Raw genomic sequence first — 20,328 nt, 5'->3', positions numbered from 1 at the left:
ACCGAGTCACTAGTTTGTGGTTTTGTTTTTACTTTCACTTTATCTTGGCATGGCACAACCAGAGTTTTATATAGGTAGCAATAACGAGCAGTTATTCTATATAAAATATTTCCAACACTGTGGGACAGAGGAAACGTGGTCCTGGGGTGATAGCAGCAGCCTTGAGAAGTGACAATGGAGGAGGTGGCATCAAATATGGGACAGGAACAGGGTGGGGAGGGAGAGACAGGGCTGAGGTTTGGCACCAGAGCCCCCCAGGTTGGGAACAGCTCAGCCAGCCCCACGGGCAGTATAAAAACATCAACCAAAGGATAAAAGAAGTTGTCAGGGAGCAGCAGGCTGGAGCTCGGGTCCCCCTGGGTGTCCCTTCCCCGGCGTGTGACGTTGGGCACAGTCCAGAGGAGCTCCCGCTCCAAGTGCTCCGTCCTGGCGAGCTCCCGGGGGGGCTGGGGGTGCCACCTCCAATGACTTCCAATAATTTGTATTAAACATTAATAAACATCCATCAACATTCCACATGTGGAATATCTAAAGGAAAGGAAAGAACCTGGCGGGGCTCTACTGGGAGAAGATGCCCTTGAAGCGGATCTTGTCCTCGGCCTCCTTCTCCCGCAGCCGCGCTTCCAGGCTCCTCAGCTCCCTGGACACCACGGGGCGCAGCGAGGGGTCGAGGCTCAGCACCTTGGCAAAGTCAGCCTGGGCCTCGGCCACGTTCCAGACAGCTGCGTGGGCCTTCCCCCTCTTGAAGTAGGCTTTGACGTTGTCTGCAGGGAGGAGAAGGGGGGTGGTAGCCACGTGCAGGGCCGAGCTGGCCCGGCGGGGCTGCGGGGCTCCTTACCCTCGTACTTGTTGAGGATGGAGGAGCAGTGGTCCAGCACCTCGTAGTACTCCTCACACTGCAGCTTGCACTGGCAGTAATTCAACAGCAAGGGGGTGATCTTCTGGTCCAGGTCGATCCAGTCCGGAGAGCCGGGCTGCTCCTGTGGGATGAGATGGAGAGAGGAGGATGAGGGGGAGGTTTCCCCCCCAACCGGGAGGAGCCAGCGTGGGGTCTGGGAGCTCCACCTTCATCTGCAGGTTCTTGAGACAGGCGATGGCATCGTAGTACTTGGCAGCTGCCTCCCGCACCTTGCCCTGCTTGTACAGCTTGTTGCCCTCCTGGTGGATCAGAGGGACAGCCTGCAGCTTCTCCTCATCCGTCATGGCCCATGGGTCCTGCTGGTAGGAACCGGGAGCCTCCACCTGCCGGGACCCCCGCGTGAGGGCGGAGCCCCACCCGGCACCCTCCTTGCTCGGGACTGGGGTGCCGGTGGCCAGGGGACCCTTCCCCACCCTGGCGTGAGGCCTCACCTTAAGGACTTCGATGTCGAAGATGAGGGGCTGGGGGTTCTTCTGGAGGTCGTCCAGGTCGGGGTAGCCCAGGGAGTAGTGCTCGTGGAGCTGGGCCATGCTGCAGCAGTGCCGCTGCCCCTCCAGCGGGTCCTTCCCCGCAGCGATGTTCCGCAGGCTCTTGGCCACCAGGGGGTACAGCACCACGTGCTGAGGGGGGACAGGGAGGTGGCAATGGGGACAAATGGGGATGGGGACAGGGATGGGGATAGGGACAGGGATGGGGACAGGGACGGGACAGGGATGGGGGACAGGGATAGGACAGGGAGGGGACAGGGATGGGGATAGGGATGGGGATAGGGATGGGGACAGGGAGGGGACAGGGATGGGGGGGACAGAGATGGGGATAGGGATGGGGACAGGGATGGGGACGGGACAGGGACAGCCCCGGCTTCGCGCCCCAGGGAGAGTCGAGGGCGCTGAGCCACGTGGGAGGTGCTGCAGGCCACGCCCCTGTCTCAACCCACACCCAATCACTAACAAGGACCACGCACGCCACGCCCCCCCAAAAGCCACGCCCCAAATCTAACCACGCCCCCACAGCTATCAGGGCCAATTACCATAACCGACCCCCCCAAGCCACGCCCCTTTACGCCCCCCTATATAAACCCCGCCCTCCCCGGGTCCCACCTTGGTGTCGCAGCGGAACCGCGCCCGCTCCCCGGGCCTCATGGTCCTCAGCACCGCCTCCCACACCGGCAACTTGAATTTCTTGCCCGCGATCAGCTCCATGGGCTTCCCCCGCTCCCGGCTGTCGTCCAGCGGCGTCTCCTCATCCCCGCAGCGCAGCGTCCGGTAGTGGAAAGTGGTCTGAGGGGAGCAGGAGGCCGCGTCACCATGGCGACGGAGGAGCGGGAGAAGGGAGAGGGGGGAAGGCTGCGCATGCGCGCCTCGCCCGTTATTTTCTTCATAAGCCCCCCACCCCGGCGCGGTGCCGGTGCGGTTCTGACCTTAGTGCCGTCGCGGAAGTCGGGCAGCGGCCCGGTGCCCTCCCGCAACACCTCCTTGTACACGCCGTCCGCCCGCAGCTGTTCGACCTGCTCCGCCATCGTCCCCGCCGCCCGCCTCCTCCGCTTCGGCTCTTTCCGGAAAGGCTCGGCCCCGCGGCACCGCCCCCTGCCGGCGGGGAGGTATCGGCTCCCGGGGGGCAGAAGGTGGGGCCAAGCCCGGGGGTTGCGGGTTCGATTCCCGCCATGCCCGCAGCCCCTGCGTGTCCCCTGGGGCGGATTCCGGGGTAAAAACCTCCCGTGAGGAGCGGCCACGGGACAAGCGGAGCTCTGCCCGTAAGGTGGGGTGACCTTCTCCCCACCCAGGACCGTGGGACAGTGGCTGAACATCTCCCCCATCACTCCTGCACTTGTGGGGATGGGGGCAGGGGGGAGCAGGAGAGAATAATTGTAATTCTTTCACTGTGAATTTCTCTTTTCTATTAAAATCTGAAAGGGAAGAGTTTGGAGCCTTGCTCCCAGGGCTGGCATCTCCCTCCTGGGTACATCAGCCATCCCTTGGGGATGTGGGGAGCACAGCCCCATCCCCTGGGCATGGTGAGCACAGGGCTGGGAGGATGGAGCAGAGCACAGGAGGGTTCCAGGGATGGGCCCCGGGGGTTTATTTGGCACCAGGAAACACCCAGAGCCCTTCCCCACACACACACGTGTGGGAAAAGGAGTGGGAAGGGCCCTGACCCCCAGGAGATGCAGGCAGTGGTAAAAAAAGTAGAGCTGTGAGTTTCAACAGGATTAAAAATGGGGCTGGAGAAGGCTCTGGTTGGGGCAAAGAGCTCTGCTAATGGAGGGGACCTCTGGGAAGGGAGGGGAGCCCCTTCCTGCCCCTTGCTCCTGGCTGGATCCCCCGCTGGAATGGCAGCCTGGCCATGGCTCCTGCCTGGGGCACCTCCTGCTCCAGGAGGTTCCTGATCTTCAGCTCAGGCTTGAGGTCCCTCAGAGCTTCCAGCTCCTCCAGTGCTTCCTCAGCCAACCCAGCTGTGCTCAGGCTTGGGGAAAAAACACCCCCAAAACAAAACAAAAAAAGAAAAAAAAATAATTAAAAAATGGAAAAGATCAGTTCAAACCCCCCCCCAGGGGGGTGCCATGTCCTTCAGGTCCCCAGCCGTGGTGTGGAGGTGTCAGCAGCCTCACCCCAGGGTTTGCAGGAGGCAGGAGGGGTTCTGGAGGTGGTGGCAGAGCTGCAGGACCCCCTGGGTCCCCAGGTCATTGTCACTGAGGTCCAGGCAGGTGAGCTGAGGGTTGTCCAGCAGCAGAGCCCCCAGGGCTGGGCAGGAGGCACCCGTCAGCCGGCAGCTCCCCAGCCTGGGGACACAAAAAGGGGTTGGAGTGGGGGGGTGGGTGAGGGGGTCCCAGGAGGGGACAGTGAGGGTCCCCAGGACCCCTTACCTGAGGGTGTGGAGGTGGCAGGGCTGGCCCTGCAGCCCCTGGCACAGCTTTTGGGCCCCGGGGTCACGCAGCCCCTCGCTGTAGGACAAGTCCAGCTCCTCCAGGCAGGGGCTGGTGGCCAACAGGGCCACCAAGTCCTCACAGCCAGCACTGGTCAGGCCAGAGTACCACAGCCTGCCAGGGGAGAGACCACCCCATGCCCTGATGGACCCCAATTGGGGGGGGGGTCCCACCCTGGTGATGTGGCCGTGGAGCTCCTGGGACAGGGGGATGGGGCCTCCACCCCAGAGAGACTTTTTTTTGGGGGGGGGTGTCCCCAGACATCTGGCTGGGGGTCCTGGGGGGTGTCTGGGGGTGCTGGGAGGGGTGCTGGGGCACCAGGGGAGATCTCAGGGGGTGCTGGGGAGATGTCAGGGAGTTCTGGGGGGTATGGGGAAATCTCAGGGGGTGATGGGGGTGTCTCAGGGGGTATTGGGGGGATCTCAGGGGGAGCTGGGAGGTACTGGGGGGATCTCAGGGTACTGGGGGGATGTCAGAGGGTGCTGGGAAGATGCCTGTGGGTTCTGGGGGGATATTGGAGGGGGGTACTGGGATACCAGGGGGGTACTGGGGAATGTCTGGGGATACTGAGGGGATGTCTGGGGGTGCTGGGTGGTACTGGGAGATGTCTGAGGGGTTGCTGGGGGTACTGGGGGGATGTCTGGGGGTGCTGGGGGGATGCTGGGGGGGTTCCCTGTGCCACTCACCGCAGGACCCTCAGGTGGCAGTGGGGCTGCTGCAGCCCCTGGCAGAGCAGGCTCAGGGCAGTGTCCCCCAGGGTGGTGTCCCCCAGCTCCAGCTGGGTCAGCCCGGGCTGCCGGGCCAGCAGCTCCACCAGCTCCACACAGCAGCTCTGGGACAGGCGGCACCACCAGAACCTGCCAGAACCCCAGAGACCCAACCTGCTCCTCACACCTGCACCCCAAAAACCCACCCAGGTGGCGGGGGGGGGGGGGAGGACACCACACCCACCCCACAGCCAATCAGCATGGAGGGACCACACCCACCCTACAGCCAATCAGCATGGAAGGACCACACCCATCCCAGAGCCAATCAGCATGGAGGGACCACACCCACCCGCTGGCTGGTAAGAGCTCAGCCCCAGCTCCATGGCCCCAGCATGGTTCTGGTGCTGGTTCTGGTTCTGTTCCTTACCGGAGGGTCCGGAGGTCGCTGCCCGCGTGTCTCAGGGCCCGGCAGAGCAGGTGGATGGGGGATCCTGGCTCTTCCTGCCCTTGGGAATTTCCTCTGGAGCTGCAGGGAACAGAGCCCAGGGGCTGGGGGGGTCTCCCTGCTCGGGAGGTCTCTGGTGGCACCTCCAGGGCTTTGGAGATGAGAAGGATCAGGGGTGTTATCCCAGAGTTCTGCTGCCCTCAAGGGAAGCTCCGGATGGATTGAACATTCCATCTTCCCATGGGGTGTGAGGAGGGGGAGGTGAAGCCAAACCAAGAGGGAACAGTTTGGGATGGGGCAGCTGAGCCCAAATGTTCCTTCTCCATCCATCCCACCCCGGGGAGGAGCCCACCTGATCCTCATTCTGCCTCAATTCTCCCCAAGAATAAGTAAAATCCTTTGCTGGGGAGTTCAACCCCCAAGGAAAGGAGAAGTTGGCGTTTGGGTGACCCCTTCAAATCCTTCCTTTGGGATGGAGAAGGAGAAATCTTTGGGATTTGGGGCCATACTCACCAGGGCTGGAAGGAGCATCCCCGGAGGCTGAGGGAGCCCAGCCCAGCCCAGTGCTGGATGCAGAAGGAAAGAGCCATTTGGTCACACAAAGTCACCTTGATGTCCTGCAGCTCTACAGCCCTGAACCCGCCCAGCGTGCTCTGCACCAAGCTTTTCTCCCTCATCTCAAACAAAAAGTGGAAAGTGTCCAAGTCTCTGACTTCCAGCTCCCGGCCAGGGTGGGAGAGACCTCGGAGCCTCTCCTGGAGCCACCTCAGCAGCTCCTCTCTGGCTCGTGGTGCAATCCTGCACCCCAGGCCTTCCACGTCCTCCATGGATTTTTGGCTCAGCAGACCGAAGAGGAACCTCCCCAGGAGGCTCAGCTCCTCCCTGGACTGGCTGTAGCTCTCCAGTACCCCTCTGAGATCCTTCAGGAGAGCTCCCGAGCCACCCACTGCTCCCTCCTCATCCTCCAGGACGTAAAACAGCGCCCCAAAAAACTCCTGGAGGTGCAGGTGGGCGAAGCTGTAGAGGTTCCCCTGCTCCACCCCTTTCTTTGGGATCTTCTCACTGAGGAAGAGGGGCAGGAGCTCTGGCTGCTCCAAGCCACGGGCTTTGATTTCCTCCTCCTCAAAGAGCACCTTGTGCTTCCAGATGCCCTCGGCAGCCAAGGAGCAAAGGTTGTGCAGGAACGGCCGGAGGTGCTGAGGGCTCTGCCTGCCCCTGCTCCTCAGTACCCAGGACAGGTAGAACACCCCCAGCCCCGTGGGGCCTCTGGAGCTCTCAGCCAGGGTTTTCTTCTTCTCCAGCCCCTGTCCCAGGAGGGTGCAGAGGGCCCAGCAGAGGAAGGGGATGGCACACAAGCCGTGGAGGCTCTCGCTGCTGCTGACGAACCCGAAGGCCGCGGTGGCTTTGGCGTCGTCCTCGAAATACCTGTGGAAATATTCCTCCCTCCTGGCCCCCGAAAAGCCCAGGATTTCCAGGTAATGCTCCCCCTCCAGGCACCTCGCCAGGCTCTGCAGAGCTGCTGGCCTGGTGGTGAGGAGCAGGGAGGACCCGGGGAGAAGGATTTTCTGCAGCAAACTCCTCAGGGTGGTTTCCAGCGGCCTCGGCTCCCTGGGGTCGGAGCTCAAACCCTCCTCAGGCCCCAGCAGAGAGAACCCCAGGGCCTCGAAGCCATCAAGGATGAAGAGGATTTTCTCCTGCTCCCCCAGGATCTGCTCAAGGGGCACTTCCCTCCCAGGGCAGCACTGGGACATCAGGTCCAGGACGCTGGCCTGCTGGGTGGTGGCCATGGCCGTACAGTCCCAGCAGAAGATGTAATCAAAACGTGTGTGCTGGGCTCCTTCTGCCCACTCCACCATCACCTTCCTCACCGTCATCGTCTTCCCCATCCCCGGGGCCCCCACCAGCACCTGCACCCTCGGGGTGTCCCCGTCCCCCTGGGGCTCCAGCAGCCTCTGGGGTGTCAGGGTGAGGGTGGTCGGGCCACGGGTGGTGCCCACGGCTTCGTCCTCACTTCCAGGTTTGTTCCCAGGCTTCCTGGAGATGGTGAGGGGGGTGTAGTGGGAGAGGTTCTCCCCGGGACAGCAGCAGTAGGTTTGGGCCACGTGTTCCCGGAGTCTCTCCTTGTACTCTGTGTGGTGAGAAGCAGAAATGGTCCCCAGCCCCTCAGGAGCTCCAACCAACCCCCCCATCACCCCAACAGGACACTGGCTCAGCCCTGTGGCCTCTCCCAAGGACACTCTGGGAAACCTGAGGGCCTTTGGTCCCCTGAGGGCTCCTTCCCCATTCCTAGGTTGCCACCACCCTGAACCACCAAGCCCTGTGCTCCCCACCCTGCAATCCTCATTCACCAGGGGACCAACCATGGTGGCTTGGGGTCACCTGCAGCCTCCCCACCCCCCTGCCCATGGGGCCACAGGACACCACCCCGGGGTTCCTGGGGATGCCTCCAGCTCCAAACATGAGCTCTCCATGTCCTGCCTCCAAATAGGAGGTCTCCAGAGGTGTCCCTCATCCCAGAAGGAGAGGATCTGCCCTGCTGCCTGCCAGGCAGTGCCAGGACCTGAGGGATCTTCTCCAGGAGAAGGCAGTGGGAGGGGGGGACAGCAAGAGGAGAGGTCACTACAGCTCCCACACTAACAGGGACACAGTGGGGGGACATCTCCATCTCTCTGTGGACCTGAAACCTGCTCTCACCAACCTCTCCCTGTCTGCAGGATCACCCGAAGGATGGAAAGGGACAAAGAAAAGCAAAATGGCTGCTGGGTTCCCACCTTTCACCTTCTCATCCTGGAGCTCCTCGGCAAGGTCCCTCAGGGTCATCCCTTCAAGCATCCCAATCCCTGTGTCCATGGTGGCCTCTTCACTGCCCATCAGCTCCCTGGGTGGGTTTTTTTCCCTCCTCCTGCACATCACAGAATCACAGAATCCTAGAACTGGCTGGGTTGGACCTCAGAGCTCACCAAGTCCAACCCTTGCTCCACTCCCCTCGTGGTTCCCAGCCCATGGCACTGAGTGCCACATCCAGGCTCTTTTGAAACAAACAAGGTTCATTCAGAGTTTCACAGACCCCAAAACCTCTCTCTGGCACCAGGGGCTGAGCTGAGCCCATCTTGACTCAGTTTCCCTGCTCAGACCCTGCCCTCAGCCCATCCCTCCTGCTCCCAGGACACGGAACCAACCTGGGAAGAGCTGCTGGAGGCTCCCAGCACAGCATCTTCCTTCCCAAGGATGCTGCTGCCACCAAACCCCCCCCAAAAGGCTCCCAGGGGTGTCCCCAGGAGCTGGGACTGTCCTGATCCCTCTGCCCCCCCCGGGGCTGTGCTGGGAGCCCCGAGGGAGGAGGGAGAAGCAGCAGCAGAGCTGGGGAGGTTCCCATCTCCCCCTGACCTTGGAGAAGCTGCTTCCCCCTTGCTGTGCTCTGAGCTGCCTCCCAGCTCCCTCCTGACCTGCCTGGGGGTGCTCTCACCCCCTTTTCCCCAGGGGACCCTCCCCATGGGTGGTGCTGGTTTTTTTTTCCTAGCTCTGGTGCTGCTTTCTTGGCTTCTCCCTCTCCCTGCAGGGCTGAGGGGGAGGTTATTGGCTTTACAGCTGCTTCCCCTGCCTTTTTTTTTTAAATTTTTTTTATTTTAAATCGTTTTTAATAATGCATCAGTAAAAATATTTTAAGGACTGAATACGGGGATTTTTGAACAGCTTCATAAAGGGTGTGGAGCATCCTCAGGGAGGGGCTGGGCAGGGGAAGTAACTGCTTGGGGACCATTCCCTGCCTGTGCCTGGCACCAGTCCTTAAAAAAGGCAGCAGGGACATCACCCAGGGGACATCAGCCTCAGCCCCAGCCTGTGGGGACATCCAGGGGACATCAGCCACCACCTCCTGAAGCCACCCAGCAAGAGAACCTTGCTCATCCCTGCTCCCAAAGCAGCCCCTGGCAGCACAGCCTCTCCTGGGGTGTGTGTGTGGGGGGACAGTCCCTGTCTGTCCTGTGCATCCCCAAAACTTGGCCAGAAATATTCATCCCAGGGGGATTTAAGCATCTGGAGTGGTTTTCAGCTCTTTGGCACAGCTGAGCTGCCCCGGGGTGAGCTCTGGTGAGGAAATCATTGATTGTTCCCTGGAGTCCCTGTGCCCCCCCCCCCTGCACTGAAAATGTCTCTGTGGCTGATGCTCTGGGTGGGCACTGGAGGGAAATGTCCTGCAAAGTGCTGAGCTGTTTTCTGATGGATTCCTGGCTCCAAACTCCTGAAGATGGCTGCGTGGAGGAGGATGGACGTTTGGGGATTTCCTGAGCTGGGTTTGCTCAGGCAGGAAGGGGTTAAAGAGCTCCAGACAGCCCCAGGACCTGGCTGCTGGTACCAAACCACCCGAGGGGCAGCAATTGAGCTTCCTCCCCCCACCATGGGGGGGTTGTCACCCACGGGAATCCTTTATCCAGGTGGGGGGAGCCCCAGAATAGTTTTTTTTTAATTTTTTTTTCCTTTTTTTAACCCCTTGGCTGCACACAAGCCCCCCCATTGATCAGCCCCTCCCCCCATTTGTCAGCCCCCCCCCATTTGTCAGCCCCCCCCCCATTTATCAGCCCCCCCCCCTCCCCATCTCACCCTCCCCTTTCTGGCTCTGTTCACCCAGGTGGGATGGGGGGGGGGGAGCAGAGAGGGGGCTGCAGGGTTTGGAGATCCAGGGGTGCAGGGGGGGGGTGGATGCAGCCTCACCACCTTTCCAACCCCCACTTTGCCATTTTATGTCCGTTCCACCCCTTCCCCCCCATCTCAAGTCCCAGCCCTTCCCTCCAGATCCCAGCGCTGACCACCCCCCCCATCCCCCCCCCCGCGCCCTCCCCTCTTTTCCATCTTCATGCGGTCTGCCGAGGTGCATTGTGGGAAACTCCCAAGTTTTTTTTCCCACCCCCCCTTCTCCCTCCCTCCCTCCCTGCTCTCTGCGCAAGAACCATCTCCCCAGGTAAGAGCCGCTGCGGCCCTGGGCACCCCGGGGAGGGGCAGCAGAGGGGTTGGGGGTCCCCAGCGCTGGCTTTAGAGCCACGGGATGTCCCCCCCGGACTGGGGTGACAAAGCGAAAAGGAGAGGCTGTCCCCTCCCTCCCTGCTCAAGGTGAGTGTCCCCATCCTCGCACCCACCTGGGCTGGGGGCAGCCGGGGAGGCTGCCGGCTGGGGAAAATGCCTCATTTTAACCCAAAACCCTGGGGATGCTCCCTTCCCCACCCCAGCTCCTCTGCCCTGCTCCCTGAAGGTCAGACAGCAGAAAAGGATTTCCGCAGGCTCCTGGGGACCTTCCTCCTCCTCCTCCTCCTCCTCCACCTACCTCCCATGCGGGGGGCCAGCCCCAGCCCAGCTGGGTTGCCCGGTGGCCAGCGGGCTTCAAGGAGAGGCAGGCGGCAGGCTGGGGATGGGATCCAGGGCTTTGGTTTGCTCCGTTGTTTCGGTTTTTTTGGCTTTCGGATGTGCCCAGAGAAGGGTTCCGGAGGCCGGAGAGGGAGAAGCCGGGCGGCCATGTGCCGGAAACGGGGCTGCTGGGAGGCTGGGGGGGAAAGCGCTGCCCCGTCCAACCTGCGGCAGGGAAGCCCGGACAGCCCCTGGGATGCTGGGGGACACCTTTCCAGCTGTGTTCCTTTCCAGCTGTGTTTTCTTTCCCCATCTGGTGCTCTCAGGGGGTTGGTTTCACCCCTGTGTTTCCCCTCTGTGCCCCCCCGGGCAGGAGGTGAGGGCGGAGCAGCAGCCCTGGGGTCCCTTTTCCCAAAAGGGGAGGGATGTTCCTGGGCACCAAAAGGATTTCAGCCCCCGCCTCCTGCTGGGAAGGGGCTCGGAAAGGGAAATCTGCCCCTTCCCCCCCTCCCCAAAGGAGCAAACAGGAGAGAGGTGACAGAGCTGCTGGTGTTTGGTTTAAGCAAAGGGGAAAAGATGGGGACAAATGAGCTGGAGGGAGGAGGACGCCAGCCCAGGGCTCTTCTTTCCTCCTTCCAGGGATGAAATACATGGGGAGGGGAAGGAATATTTTGGGTTTTTCACCCTGATGTCCCTGCCCCTCCGCCCACCCCCACGCATCCGTGTCCCTGCAGGGACCTGTTGAGCTGCTCAGCTCCCGGTGCCCACCCTGTGGCTTCTGATGGGGCTGAGGGGGGGCAGGAAAAGGATTTAAATTCTGGAGCTGAGGTCAGCCTGGCAAAACTCGGGCAGGGGGGCAGGAGGAGGAAGCCCTCTGTGTGGCATCCCCCCCGTTCCTGGGTGGGGCTGGGGCAGGGTGGGGGCAGGAGAGGGGGGATGGAGCCTGCTGGATCCAGCTCCTGCTCCAGCCCAGGACCGACCTCCAAAGTCTGACCTTCACAGCTTTGACCTTCAGCATTTCCCAGCTCTCCTTTCTCAGCCTCCGTGCCCGACACCAGCCTCCATCCCAGTGAAACCGTGGCAGGACAGGGGGAAAAAAACCCCCCGGGTTCCTTTCAATGTGAATTTTCACCCCCCCTGCATCCCCCCTCACCCCGGGTGGGCTGCGGGGAGGGACGGAGCTCTCTGAGCAAGCATCTCCCTGCTGAGAGAGCTCTGAGCAGCTTTCCCCGGCCCAGCCCCTTCCCGGGGTGCTGCAGGGATGCAGAGTGCTCTGGTTTTGCTGCACAAGGGGAGGGATCCAGGGGGTTCAGCCTCCCGGGAAGGTCACTGCCTGCAGTGGGTTCTTACGTTTCAGCTGCAGAGCAACAGTTTGCAGGCTGACGCCAGCAGATCCGGGGCTGCTCCAGGACCTGGCTCTGCACATGCAGAATTCTCTCTGGAATCTTTTTTTAAATTTTTTTTTTTTTTTTTTTTTAATTTTTTTTCTGGCCAAAAAGACAAGGGGGGTGATGCCCCCCTCCCCCTCCAGAAAAAACAACCCTGGTGCATTGGTCAGGAGGGGATGGGTTTGGAGATGGTAAATTTGTTGGTGAATTTGTTGCTGGTTCCTGCAGAGGTTGGGGCTGGTTTAGTCCAGGTGCTGCTGCTTTGCCTGGTGTGACTTCTCCTGGTGACAACCCCTGGGTCTGTGCTGGGTGTGACTCAGTGGACACCACTCAGAGCACGTGGTGGGCACCCCTGGGGAGGTGCAGGCAAAAATCATCCATTTCCTAAGGCTGCTTTGGTAACCTTACCCTGATCTGTGGTTTTCTGGGACAGCTCTGAGCGGGGAGGGGTTGGTGATGGTTTCACATCCACGCTGGGAGGTGCAGAACTTGGGTGACCGTGCGGGGAGGGTGAACGTGAGTGGAGGAGGGAAGGAGGGGGCTGGCTTGGTTTGTTGGGGGATTTTTGGCAGCAGCCTCTGGATTTTGAAGAGAGCTGAGGGCAGGAAGGTGGATTGAGCCACAAGTGCTTTGCAGCCCTTGTTGCTGCAGGGAAATGGCCGGGTTTGTGCTGGGGAGGGGACCTGGTGGGGTTTTTTTGCAGCAGGAACCCTGCAGCAGGAGCTTGCTGGAGGGCAGGGGGGGGCAGCAGCTCCATGCTGCAAGCAGGGTCAGCTTCATTCCTTTCCCCCTGGTTCTTGTTGCTTTATTTCTTGAGTAGAGAACAGAACAACCCCCTGGGGGATGTTTCTGCTGTGTGGGTGATGCTGCTGGGTGCAGGCTGAGGGCCTGAGCCATGGAGGTCAGAGCTGGGGTTTGGGTTTCAAACTGAACAAAATCCCCAAGGTTTGGGGCTGGTTTGGGGATGATTTGGGGCTGGTTTGGGGATGATTTGGGGATGGTTTATGTCTCTGCCTCCATCTCTCCCCATGAAATATCTGCTGGGCCCATCCCAGTGAGGTCCTCGGGGCCCTCGGATGTGGCTCTCAGGTGTCACCTCCTGCTGGGGTCAGGGTGTAGGAAAAAGGCTCTTCAGCCCTATTTTGGGGTCAGGCTGGTGGGAAGTGTATGGGGGCTGAGTGTGGGGCTCCAAAGTGCTGTGTCACCCCTCTGGGGAGTGTGGTGGGGCTGTGCCAGGGCAGTTTCTGGAGAGGCCCCCGGTACCGGTGCTGCCAGCGGGGACTTTGCCCCCTCTGGGTGCAGCTGCTGGCCCAGGGGGGCACCCAGGACCCCCACGCTACAATCCTTCCCGTTGCAGCTGTAAGGCAGAGCCACCTTTCCCGGGCTCCAGGATCCCCATCCTGCTCCCCCAGCTTGGCTCCGAGCACATCAGCACCCGGGCTGGGAGGGAGGGAGGGAGGTGACAGCTCTGGGTGGCCCCGGGAGCCGTGCAGGGGAGGGCTCTGTGGGGCTGCCCCTCCCGGGGAGCTGCCTGGGGGAGAATTGCAGATTTCGGTCCCTGGCAGCAGCAGGGAGGAAGGTGCTGGGTCCGGGTGCAGCCGCAGCAGTGACGCAGCCGTGGGGAGGAGGATTTGCTGGCACAGCTCCTGGTGACAGCCACCTGAGGCTGCTGCTGGCTGCTCCAACCTCCCAGCATCTGATGCTCTCCACGGCGAGATTCAAAGGGTTTGCTGGAGAGGGAAACGTTTGATCCGGGGCCAGCAGAGGCAGGGGGGGGCTGGGGAGGCAGCAGATTGGGAAGAGGGTTCATAAATAGCTCAGCAGAGGCAAGTGGGTCAACTGGGACTTGGTGCTGGTGGCTCAGAGGCTTTGGGGGGGGGTTGGCAGCCACAGCTCTGCCCTGGTGTCCTGTGGCTGCTTTAAAGCATCCGTGATGAGTGATTCCTGCCCTGGGCCAGGCTTGGGTTGGGATTTCTCACTCTGTCCAGGGGTGGAGGGGCCAAGATCAATGGGGAGGTGGCTCAGCTCCCCCTTTGCTTGTCCCCATGGGAAAGGGGGAGCTGAAGCCCTGGGAAAGAAAAGCATAGAATTGCTTCAGCTGGAAAAGACCCTTGAGGCCATCAGGTCCAGCCCAGCACTGCCCTCAGCACCACATCTCCACAGCTTTGCATCCCTCCAGGAATGATGGGGACTCCATCAGTCAGGGAGGTGAATGGGATCCTGGGGATTCCCAGAGGAAACAGGGGAATGGTCAAACAGCTGGGGCTGGGGCTGGGGCTGGGGCTGGCCAGGACTTGAGGAGTTCAGCCTGGAGCCTGCAGGAGGAAGTGGGGAAATGGGGGAGAGCACCTCAGGAGAAATGGAGCAGTGAGGGCAGGGCCTGAGCAGATGCTGAGATGAAGCAGAGCCAGACAACCAAAGACATGGCTTGACTGATGGTTCTCCTTGGCTTTCCAGAAGTGGTGGGATGCCCTGGTGATGGGCACAACCTCACCTCAAAGGACAGTGGAGGTGCCACCCTTGAGCTGGGGAGGTTCTTAGGGTGACTCCCTGGGGGAAGGAGGGTGGGTCAGGTGTGGGCAGTTGTGATTTCTGAGGTTGTTGTCAACTGGAGGCCACTTGGAGCTTGTGGCTGGGCTTTGGCAAATCCAAATTCAGGTCCCCAACCACGCTGGGGGGGTGAATTCTTTCTTGCTGGCAGCCTGGCCCTGGGGACCCCATCCATGGATCCCCAGCCCATCCATGGGGAGCAGCTTCCCACCACCCCCAGACCCCACATCTTACAGCAGACAAAGTCCCTGCTCTTTTCCTTCCAGCTTGAGCCAGGGAGGGGGAAGATGATGGGGCTGGGGCTGCAGAGGGAAGAGGATCAGCTGGTGCTGTGCTAGGGGAAAGCCAGCACTGACTCAGCTGCTCCCCTTGGTCTGGGATTGATGCAGCTTTCATCTGTGCATGCAGGAGGCAGAGGAAGGATTTGCTGGTTTGCTGGGGGAGGGATGAGGCAGAAAAGGTGCCCAGCAGGAGCCAAGGGAAGCTGTGCCTGTGGCTTTGGTTGTGCTGCTCTGGTGTGGGGAGCTGTACAGCCAGGAGCATCCCAGGAGATCTGGGGTTGCTTGTGAGCTGCTTCCTGCAGCAGCAGGAATTTAGAGGGCTTTTCTTCTCCTTTTGCTTGTTTTTTTTTTCTCCTTTAACACTGGTTTCATGACCTCGAAGCACAGGGAGCTCTTGGAGTGGGTCCAGAGGAGGCCACAGAGATGATCTGAGGGCTGGAGCAGCTCTGCTCTGGAGCCAGGCTGGGAGACTTGGGATTGTCCAGCCTGAAAAAGGCTCCAGGGAGACCTCAGAGCACCTTCCAGTGCCTGGAGGGGCTGCAGGAAAGCTGGGGAGGGACTTGGGATAATGGAGGGATGGGATGAGGGGGAAGGGTTTCCAGCTGCAAGAGGGGAGATGGAGAGGAGATAATGGGGATGAAATTTTTGGGGATGAAGGTGCTGAGCCCCAGGTTGCCCCCAGAAGCTGTGGCTGCCCCATCCCTGGAGGTGCTGAAGGTTGGATGGGGCTTGGAGCCCCCTGGGCTGGGGGAGGGGTCCCTGCCCATGGCAGGAGGTTGGAACTGAATGATTTCCAAGGCTCTTCCAACCCAACCCATTCCATGATTTCCGGCCTGGGCATGATTTTCCAGCTGGTTATCCCTGGAAAAGCACAGTTAAACAAAGAAATAACATGGAGGGGGGGGAAAAGGAGGGATTGAAGCCTTTTCCTTACCAAGCCTTCTTCCCAAGTGCTGCTGTCTGTGTAGGAGGCAGAGAGGGAGCTGGGAGGGGGAGGAATGGGTAACCAGGCAGAGCCAGGGACTGGGGAGAGGGAAGGGAGGAATAAATAATGTGAGGAGCTACAAAGAAGAAAGCAAAGGTGGAGGAACAGGGCATGAGAGGAGAGCTTTGGCATGATGGGTTGAGGGGAAAGGAGAGGACAAAGGGCTGGGGGGAAAACCCTCCCAGCAGCACCTGTGCAGATGAGGAAAGCTCCTTTCTTTTCATCTGCTGGAACATGGAGGTGCCTGAGGAAGAGCATGGGCTGGAGTCCTTGGAAGCACAGGGCTGGGAAAGGGGAAAGAGAGTGGAAGGAAAAGGGGGTGATGGCCAAGGTAGGGAGGTGGCTCATGAGACACAGGATTGATCCCAGGGCTATGCTGGAGGAGGATGTGCTGCTGGGAGTACCCCAGGTCCAGAGGCACGAGGCAGCACAGGGGGCTCTGAGGGGCTTGCATTGCTTTTTGTCCCAGTTTCCCATCTGCCCCATTGGAATGGCCCTGGCTCTGTCCTTCCCCTCACCTCTCCTTGCTCTGCTTCCTCCTCCAGGTTCTGTATCATGTCCAGATAGGCCAGTGCCAGCAGGACAGCCATCTCCAGACAGCTGCTCCACGGGGCTGAGCTCCTCCTCGGGTGGTTCCTTGGCTTTCTCCAGCAGCTGAGCCAAGGGGAAGAGTTTGGGACAGCCCTGCAGCACCTGCAGCATCCCTGGGGATGGATTCCAAAGGCAACGTCCGAAGTGGGAACAAACCCGATGCCAAGCCAGGCTCTGGAAAAGCAGAAAAGCCCAACCCTGGGCCTGCCACGAATGCAGAGAAGAAGGAGATCCCCAAAGAGCAGCCTCCTCCTGCCACCACCACCAGCAGCACCAAGAAGGCGAGCGGTGACGCTGCCCTGGTGAACAACCACAGCGCCCTGAAACCCAGCTCTGCCACCACGGAGACACAAGAGGCCACCGGCCAGTCCCCTGACTCTGACCACAAGGGAAACAGCTCCGAGGAGTCACCAGGTGGCATCTTTGACAACATGAAGCCCTTGCTCATCGTGGGAGGAGTGGCGGTGGCCGCGCTGGCTGTGGTTGTGGGAGTGGCGATCCTAGCCCGGAAAAAATGAAGATGGAGATGGGGTGGGGGATGATGAGAAACCCGGCCCAGCTGTACAGCTCCTTTTGAGACAAATGCATGCAGAAAAAAAAAAAAAAAAAAAAGAAAAAAAAGAAAAAAAAGTTCTATACATATCTCTCTATATATCTAGAGCGAGCTAGGTAGGTCAGCAGTGCACAGCGACTGCAACTCCCAGTCTGGTTGAAGACAACTGTGCCAGTGTGACCCTCTGTGGGTAACTCCATGCACTCAGTGTGTTCTTTCATGTAATATATCTTGGCTTACACCACTGTGTATAGGTTACAGCTTCTCCTGAGCGGTGTAAATGACGGTGTCCCCTCCCCTCCCCTGCTCCCCCCCCCCTCTCCTGCAGTCCTCTGTCTCCAAAGTGTTCCACGTCCCATCCGGAGTCCCTGCTTTGTGTTCTGGTTTCTGTTTGGTTTGGTTTTGAAGTTGGGTTGTGGTGAGGAAGAGGTGAGGGGAGAGGGAGCCAAGTGTTGAGCCCCAGTTTGCCTCTTGCTGGGTGTTGGGTGTTTATCCAGCACCTCCAGGGCAGGAGGGACCCCGGGTGGATGCAGGCAAAAAGCAGCTCCTTGGCCCAAAGAGCAAAGTGGGATCTCTGAAAGGTGTTTTGTGTACCTGCTGCTCATCAGCCTCCTAAAAACCCAACTCCAGAGTGCCCCAGGGGAAAGAGGCTGGAGCTGAGATGCAGCCTGGGAGGTCCCAGCCCATCACTGCTCTGGCTGAGCTGCCAGTGGTCCCCACGCTGTGCCCAACACTGAGGGAGATCCCTGGTGAAGCCTTCAGGGTGCCAGGGCTCACCCACAAGTGTTTGGGGACAGAGAGACTTTGTTTTGGATCTAGTATTTCCTGAAGTCAGGCTGGGCTTTGCAGGGTGCTGCTGCCTCAGCCCAAACTCCTCGAGGTCAGCTGGACTCCTTCTGTTTGTTGCTTTGGGTTTGGGATCAGGCCTCTCACCTGACTTTTATTTATTTTTTTTTTTTCCCCACTGAAGGCTACGGTGTCTTGGTACATGAGAAGGTAGAAAAAGTGGAGACATGAGCTGGTTTTAGGGGCAGAGGGGCCCTGGGAGCCCATGAGAATACAACTGACCTGCTTTATCCCAGGGAAACCCTGTCCAAGGGCACGGGCAGGCTGCTTGTCCTGGGGGATTTCTTCCCTCCCTCCCATGGCAGCAGCAGGGATTTGTGGCTCCTGCAAGCTTTGGAATTGGAAACAAATTCCCAGCCCCTGGGAACAGCCTGGTTTCACTGGTGAGAACCTGGGCTCTAAAGTTCCATTGGGCTACTCTTGGCTGCTGTGTTACTGTGAAAAAGGCTTGTAAAAAAAAAGACAACAAAACAAAATCTTTCATTTTGCTTATAAATCAGGTCAGAGATTAGAGGAGGTCAGAACTGCAGAGTCTCTGGTGCTCAGCAGGCTGGGCTTTGGAGTGATGATGAGCAAGAGATTGGGGCAAAGTGGAGTGGATTCAGTTAAAGAGCCCTAATAATCCATCTGTAGCTGAGCCCGGGTTACAGATTCAGTGGTGCAGGCCAGAGGGAGGTGTCTGTTCCCAAGGGGCTGCCTGCTGCTGGCTGGGAGGGTGGCTGTGTTTAACCTGATCTGAAAATTCTTCTCCTGGCTCATGTCTGTCTGATTTATGTACCCAGAGGGGTTTTGGGGGCAGTGTTTGGCTCACTGTGGTCTTTGGGGTAAGTGCTTCAGCCCCAGGTGAAACCCTGGTGGCTTCAAGCACTCTTTGAAGGTGTGGGGATGTCTCCTGGGAGCAGTTTGTCACAGCCTGGGGAATTCCTTTGGTTGGAAGCAGAGGGGCCATGGTGGGGTGTTCCTCTAAGGCCACTTTTGTCTGATGGAACTTGGTTTGCATCTGTTCAGAGGTTGTTTTCAGAGAGGGAGACAGGAGGGCAGGGCACAGGGGTAGGAAAGGCACCGCTGCTCAGGTTTTAGCAAAGCAAGGTGGTGACTTTGAGGTTGTGATTTGTGTTTGCAAGTGGGAGTTGTGTCTTCACCAGACACCTCTGCCCATCCTGCCTCTTCCTTCTCTCTCAGCCCTGAATATTTTTTTTTAGCAGCATGTGATGACATTGCAGATCCAGCACCTCTCTGTTCTGCCCTGACCTGCAGATAGATCCAGGGGGAGGGAACGGAAACTCCTGCTTCTTTTAGGTCTCCTGTTTCACATTTTAAAGTGGTTTTATGCCCTTGGCTTAACCTTTGGCAACAGAAGGGGGGGAAAACAGTTCTCAGCCAACCTGGGCCTTATCCATTCCTGTCTCCAACCCCCACCCTTGCCCTTAGAGCACTCAGATGCAGGGCCAATAATTTCACCCAGCAATGCACCACTGGGGATGGTGATGGGGCTGCAGCTCTGGCTATGGAGCCACACACTGACCCTCCCCAGGCATGGACTGGGGGATGTTCTGTTCCTGAGGGATTTTCTGCTTGCTATGACCCTTTAACATTGCTGTCTGTCCTCCAGGTTCCCTGCTGGAACCCCCTCTGGCAGTTCTGGTTGGGGAGCACTGGTGTCTGTGTGTGTGTGGGTTTGTACCACTCTGCCTTGAAGAATATCCTGCAGGTGTCTGTGCACAGATGTTTAGATATTGCTGCAGTATGACCCTTCATTTGTTCCCCTGCATTCACACAAAGTGTCTGTGATGTCTTTTTTTTTTTTTTTTTTTTTTTTTTCTGTGCCATTCCCATCACCCCATGCAGCCCCTGAATTCCCTTTTGGCTCCTGGTTTCTCCTCAGTGACCTGCTGAGTGTGCAATGTGCCCCTTGTGCTAGAAGCCAAGATGACCCTTTCCCCTGCCCTGGGTAATCCTGTGGGCTTCTTGCTTTAAAATCCAGCACTTTTAGCCTCCCGTGGTCTGTGCTGTGGCACTTGTTGAAGTGTGGGTCTGGTGTTGGGTTGGGTCAGGCAGAGCAGGCGTAGATGCCGTGCAAGCTCCCAGACAAACACAGCTCAGTCCTGACTTGCAAATGCCATCCTCTGAGCAAACACCTCCTGTTCTGCCTTAACGTGCCAGGCTGTGTGGTGGCTTCATTTGTGAGAGAAAAAAAAACCAAACCAAACCAAAAAAAAAAAAAAAAAAAAAAAAAAGTCCAGCGAGAACAAGGCTGAGAAGAGCAAATTCACCTCTCTCAGAACCGAAGTGAGATTTGAAACCAAATTTGTGGAAGCAGAAGGCTTCAATGACTGAGCTCGCTGTGCTAAATAAATAGTTGTCTTTTCTTGTACTGAGCACATGCTGTTATTTGCTTGATGTTCTTCTTTGTGTGGTGTTTGTGACATGAAAGTCCTCCTAGTGACATCTCCGTGGGGAGAACGACCCAAACGCTTAAAGTGGATCAGATTCTGTGCTTGGGATGTGAAGAGATCTAGATTGCTAGTTTACTCTTTTGATAAAGTCTCTAAATTAGAAATTTGAGCAACTGACTTTGGACATTGTGGCTTATCACAGAAGTTATAGATTCAGTTACCACACCCCACCTCTATTTTTTAAGGAGCTATCAGGTTCAGTCGAGTGTAAAGCTCTCCTTATGCTCTCTTGGACAACTTGGTAGGGTTTTGGTGCTTCAGGCTTTAAGAAAGATGAAATGGATTAAACTTCTGCTTCCTCTTCCTAGTGATTCAGTGTGTGATGGATGAGTCCTCTTATTCCTAAC

General features: G+C 58.7%; 3 protein-coding genes across 6 annotated transcripts; 1 reads left to right on the top strand and 2 right to left on the bottom strand.

The window, feature by feature from the left end:
• Positions 1-13: 13 nt before the first annotated feature.
• Positions 14-2,855, bottom strand: AIP (AHR interacting HSP90 co-chaperone). 2 transcript variants are annotated; one of them, XM_071762398.1, is made up of 6 exons: positions 2,340-2,855; positions 2,020-2,199; positions 1,351-1,539; positions 1,066-1,242; positions 839-980; positions 14-764 (listed from the first exon to the last, which is right to left on the bottom strand). In XM_071762398.1, exons 1-6 carry the CDS (start codon positions 2,733-2,735, stop codon positions 559-561), a joined length of 1,290 nt encoding a protein of 429 aa, XP_071618499.1. In that variant the 5' UTR covers positions 2,736-2,855; the 3' UTR covers positions 14-558. The 2 variants fall into 2 exon arrangements, with proteins under 2 accessions (XP_071618499.1, XP_071618500.1); XM_071762399.1 differs by having other exon boundaries at positions 847-980; positions 2,340-2,740.
• A 119-nt stretch (positions 2,856-2,974) lies between these two features.
• LOC139804787 (NACHT, LRR and PYD domains-containing protein 12-like) lies at positions 2,975-7,867 on the bottom strand. Of its 2 annotated transcripts, none has more exons than XR_011729534.1 (7): positions 7,766-7,867; positions 5,508-7,122; positions 4,977-5,145; positions 4,529-4,699; positions 3,783-3,956; positions 3,528-3,698; positions 2,975-3,382 (listed from the first exon to the last, which is right to left on the bottom strand). XR_011729534.1 is itself a non-coding variant. In XM_071762397.1 (7 exons), exons 1-7 carry the CDS (start codon positions 7,863-7,865, stop codon positions 3,175-3,177), a joined length of 2,538 nt encoding a protein of 845 aa, XP_071618498.1. In that variant the 5' UTR covers positions 7,866-7,867; the 3' UTR covers positions 2,975-3,174. The 2 variants fall into 2 exon arrangements, 1 of the variants encoding a protein (XP_071618498.1); XM_071762397.1 differs by having other exon boundaries at positions 4,977-5,075.
• Positions 7,868-9,813: 1,946 nt separating this feature from the next.
• On the top strand, positions 9,814-19,906 carry CEND1 (cell cycle exit and neuronal differentiation 1). 2 transcript variants are annotated; one of them, XM_071762400.1, is made up of 2 exons: positions 9,814-9,951; positions 16,081-19,906. In XM_071762400.1, exon 2 carries the CDS (start codon positions 16,246-16,248, stop codon positions 16,642-16,644), a length of 399 nt encoding a protein of 132 aa, XP_071618501.1. In that variant the 5' UTR covers positions 9,814-9,951; positions 16,081-16,245; the 3' UTR covers positions 16,645-19,906. The 2 variants fall into 2 exon arrangements, with proteins under 2 accessions (XP_071618501.1, XP_071618503.1); XM_071762402.1 differs by lacking the exon at positions 9,814-9,951 and adding an exon at positions 9,958-10,100.
• The last annotated feature ends 422 nt before the right edge of the window (positions 19,907-20,328 follow it).

The sequence above is a fragment of the Heliangelus exortis genome, chromosome 18 (genome assembly GCF_036169615.1).
Source record: "Heliangelus exortis chromosome 18, bHelExo1.hap1, whole genome shotgun sequence".
NCBI lineage: Eukaryota > Metazoa > Chordata > Aves > Apodiformes > Trochilidae > Heliangelus > Heliangelus exortis.
Note: the sequence above shows the minus strand (reverse complement) of the source record. Positions and strands in the feature narration are given on the sequence as shown.

Bases quoted from the DNA above. Each gene is read 5' to 3' on its own strand.
- AIP (XM_071762398.1), bottom strand. From the start codon at position 2,735: ATGGGGGAGATGTTCAGCCACTGTCCCACGGTCCTGGGTGGGGAGAAG. The intron at 2,200-2,339 runs GTCAGAACCGCA...TGCTCCCCTCAG, and splicing joins ACTTCCGCGACGGCACTAAG to ACCACTTTCCACTACCGGAC. The intron at 765-838 runs GTAAGGAGCCCC...TCCTCCCTGCAG, and splicing joins CATCCTCAACAAGTACGAGG to ACAACGTCAAAGCCTACTTC.
- LOC139804787 (XM_071762397.1), bottom strand. From the start codon at position 7,865: ATGGGCAGTGAAGAGGCCACCATGGACACAGGGATTGGGATGCTTGAA. The intron at 5,076-5,507 runs GTGAGTATGGCC...TGTTCCCTGCAG, and splicing joins GGATGCTCCTTCCAGCCCTG to CTCCAGAGGAAATTCCCAAG. The intron at 4,700-4,976 runs GTAAGGAACAGA...GGGTTCTGGCAG, and splicing joins AGCGACCTCCGGACCCTCCG to GTTCTGGTGGTGCCGCCTGT.
- CEND1 (XM_071762400.1), top strand. From the start codon at position 16,246: ATGGATTCCAAAGGCAACGTCCGAAGTGGGAACAAACCCGATGCCAAG.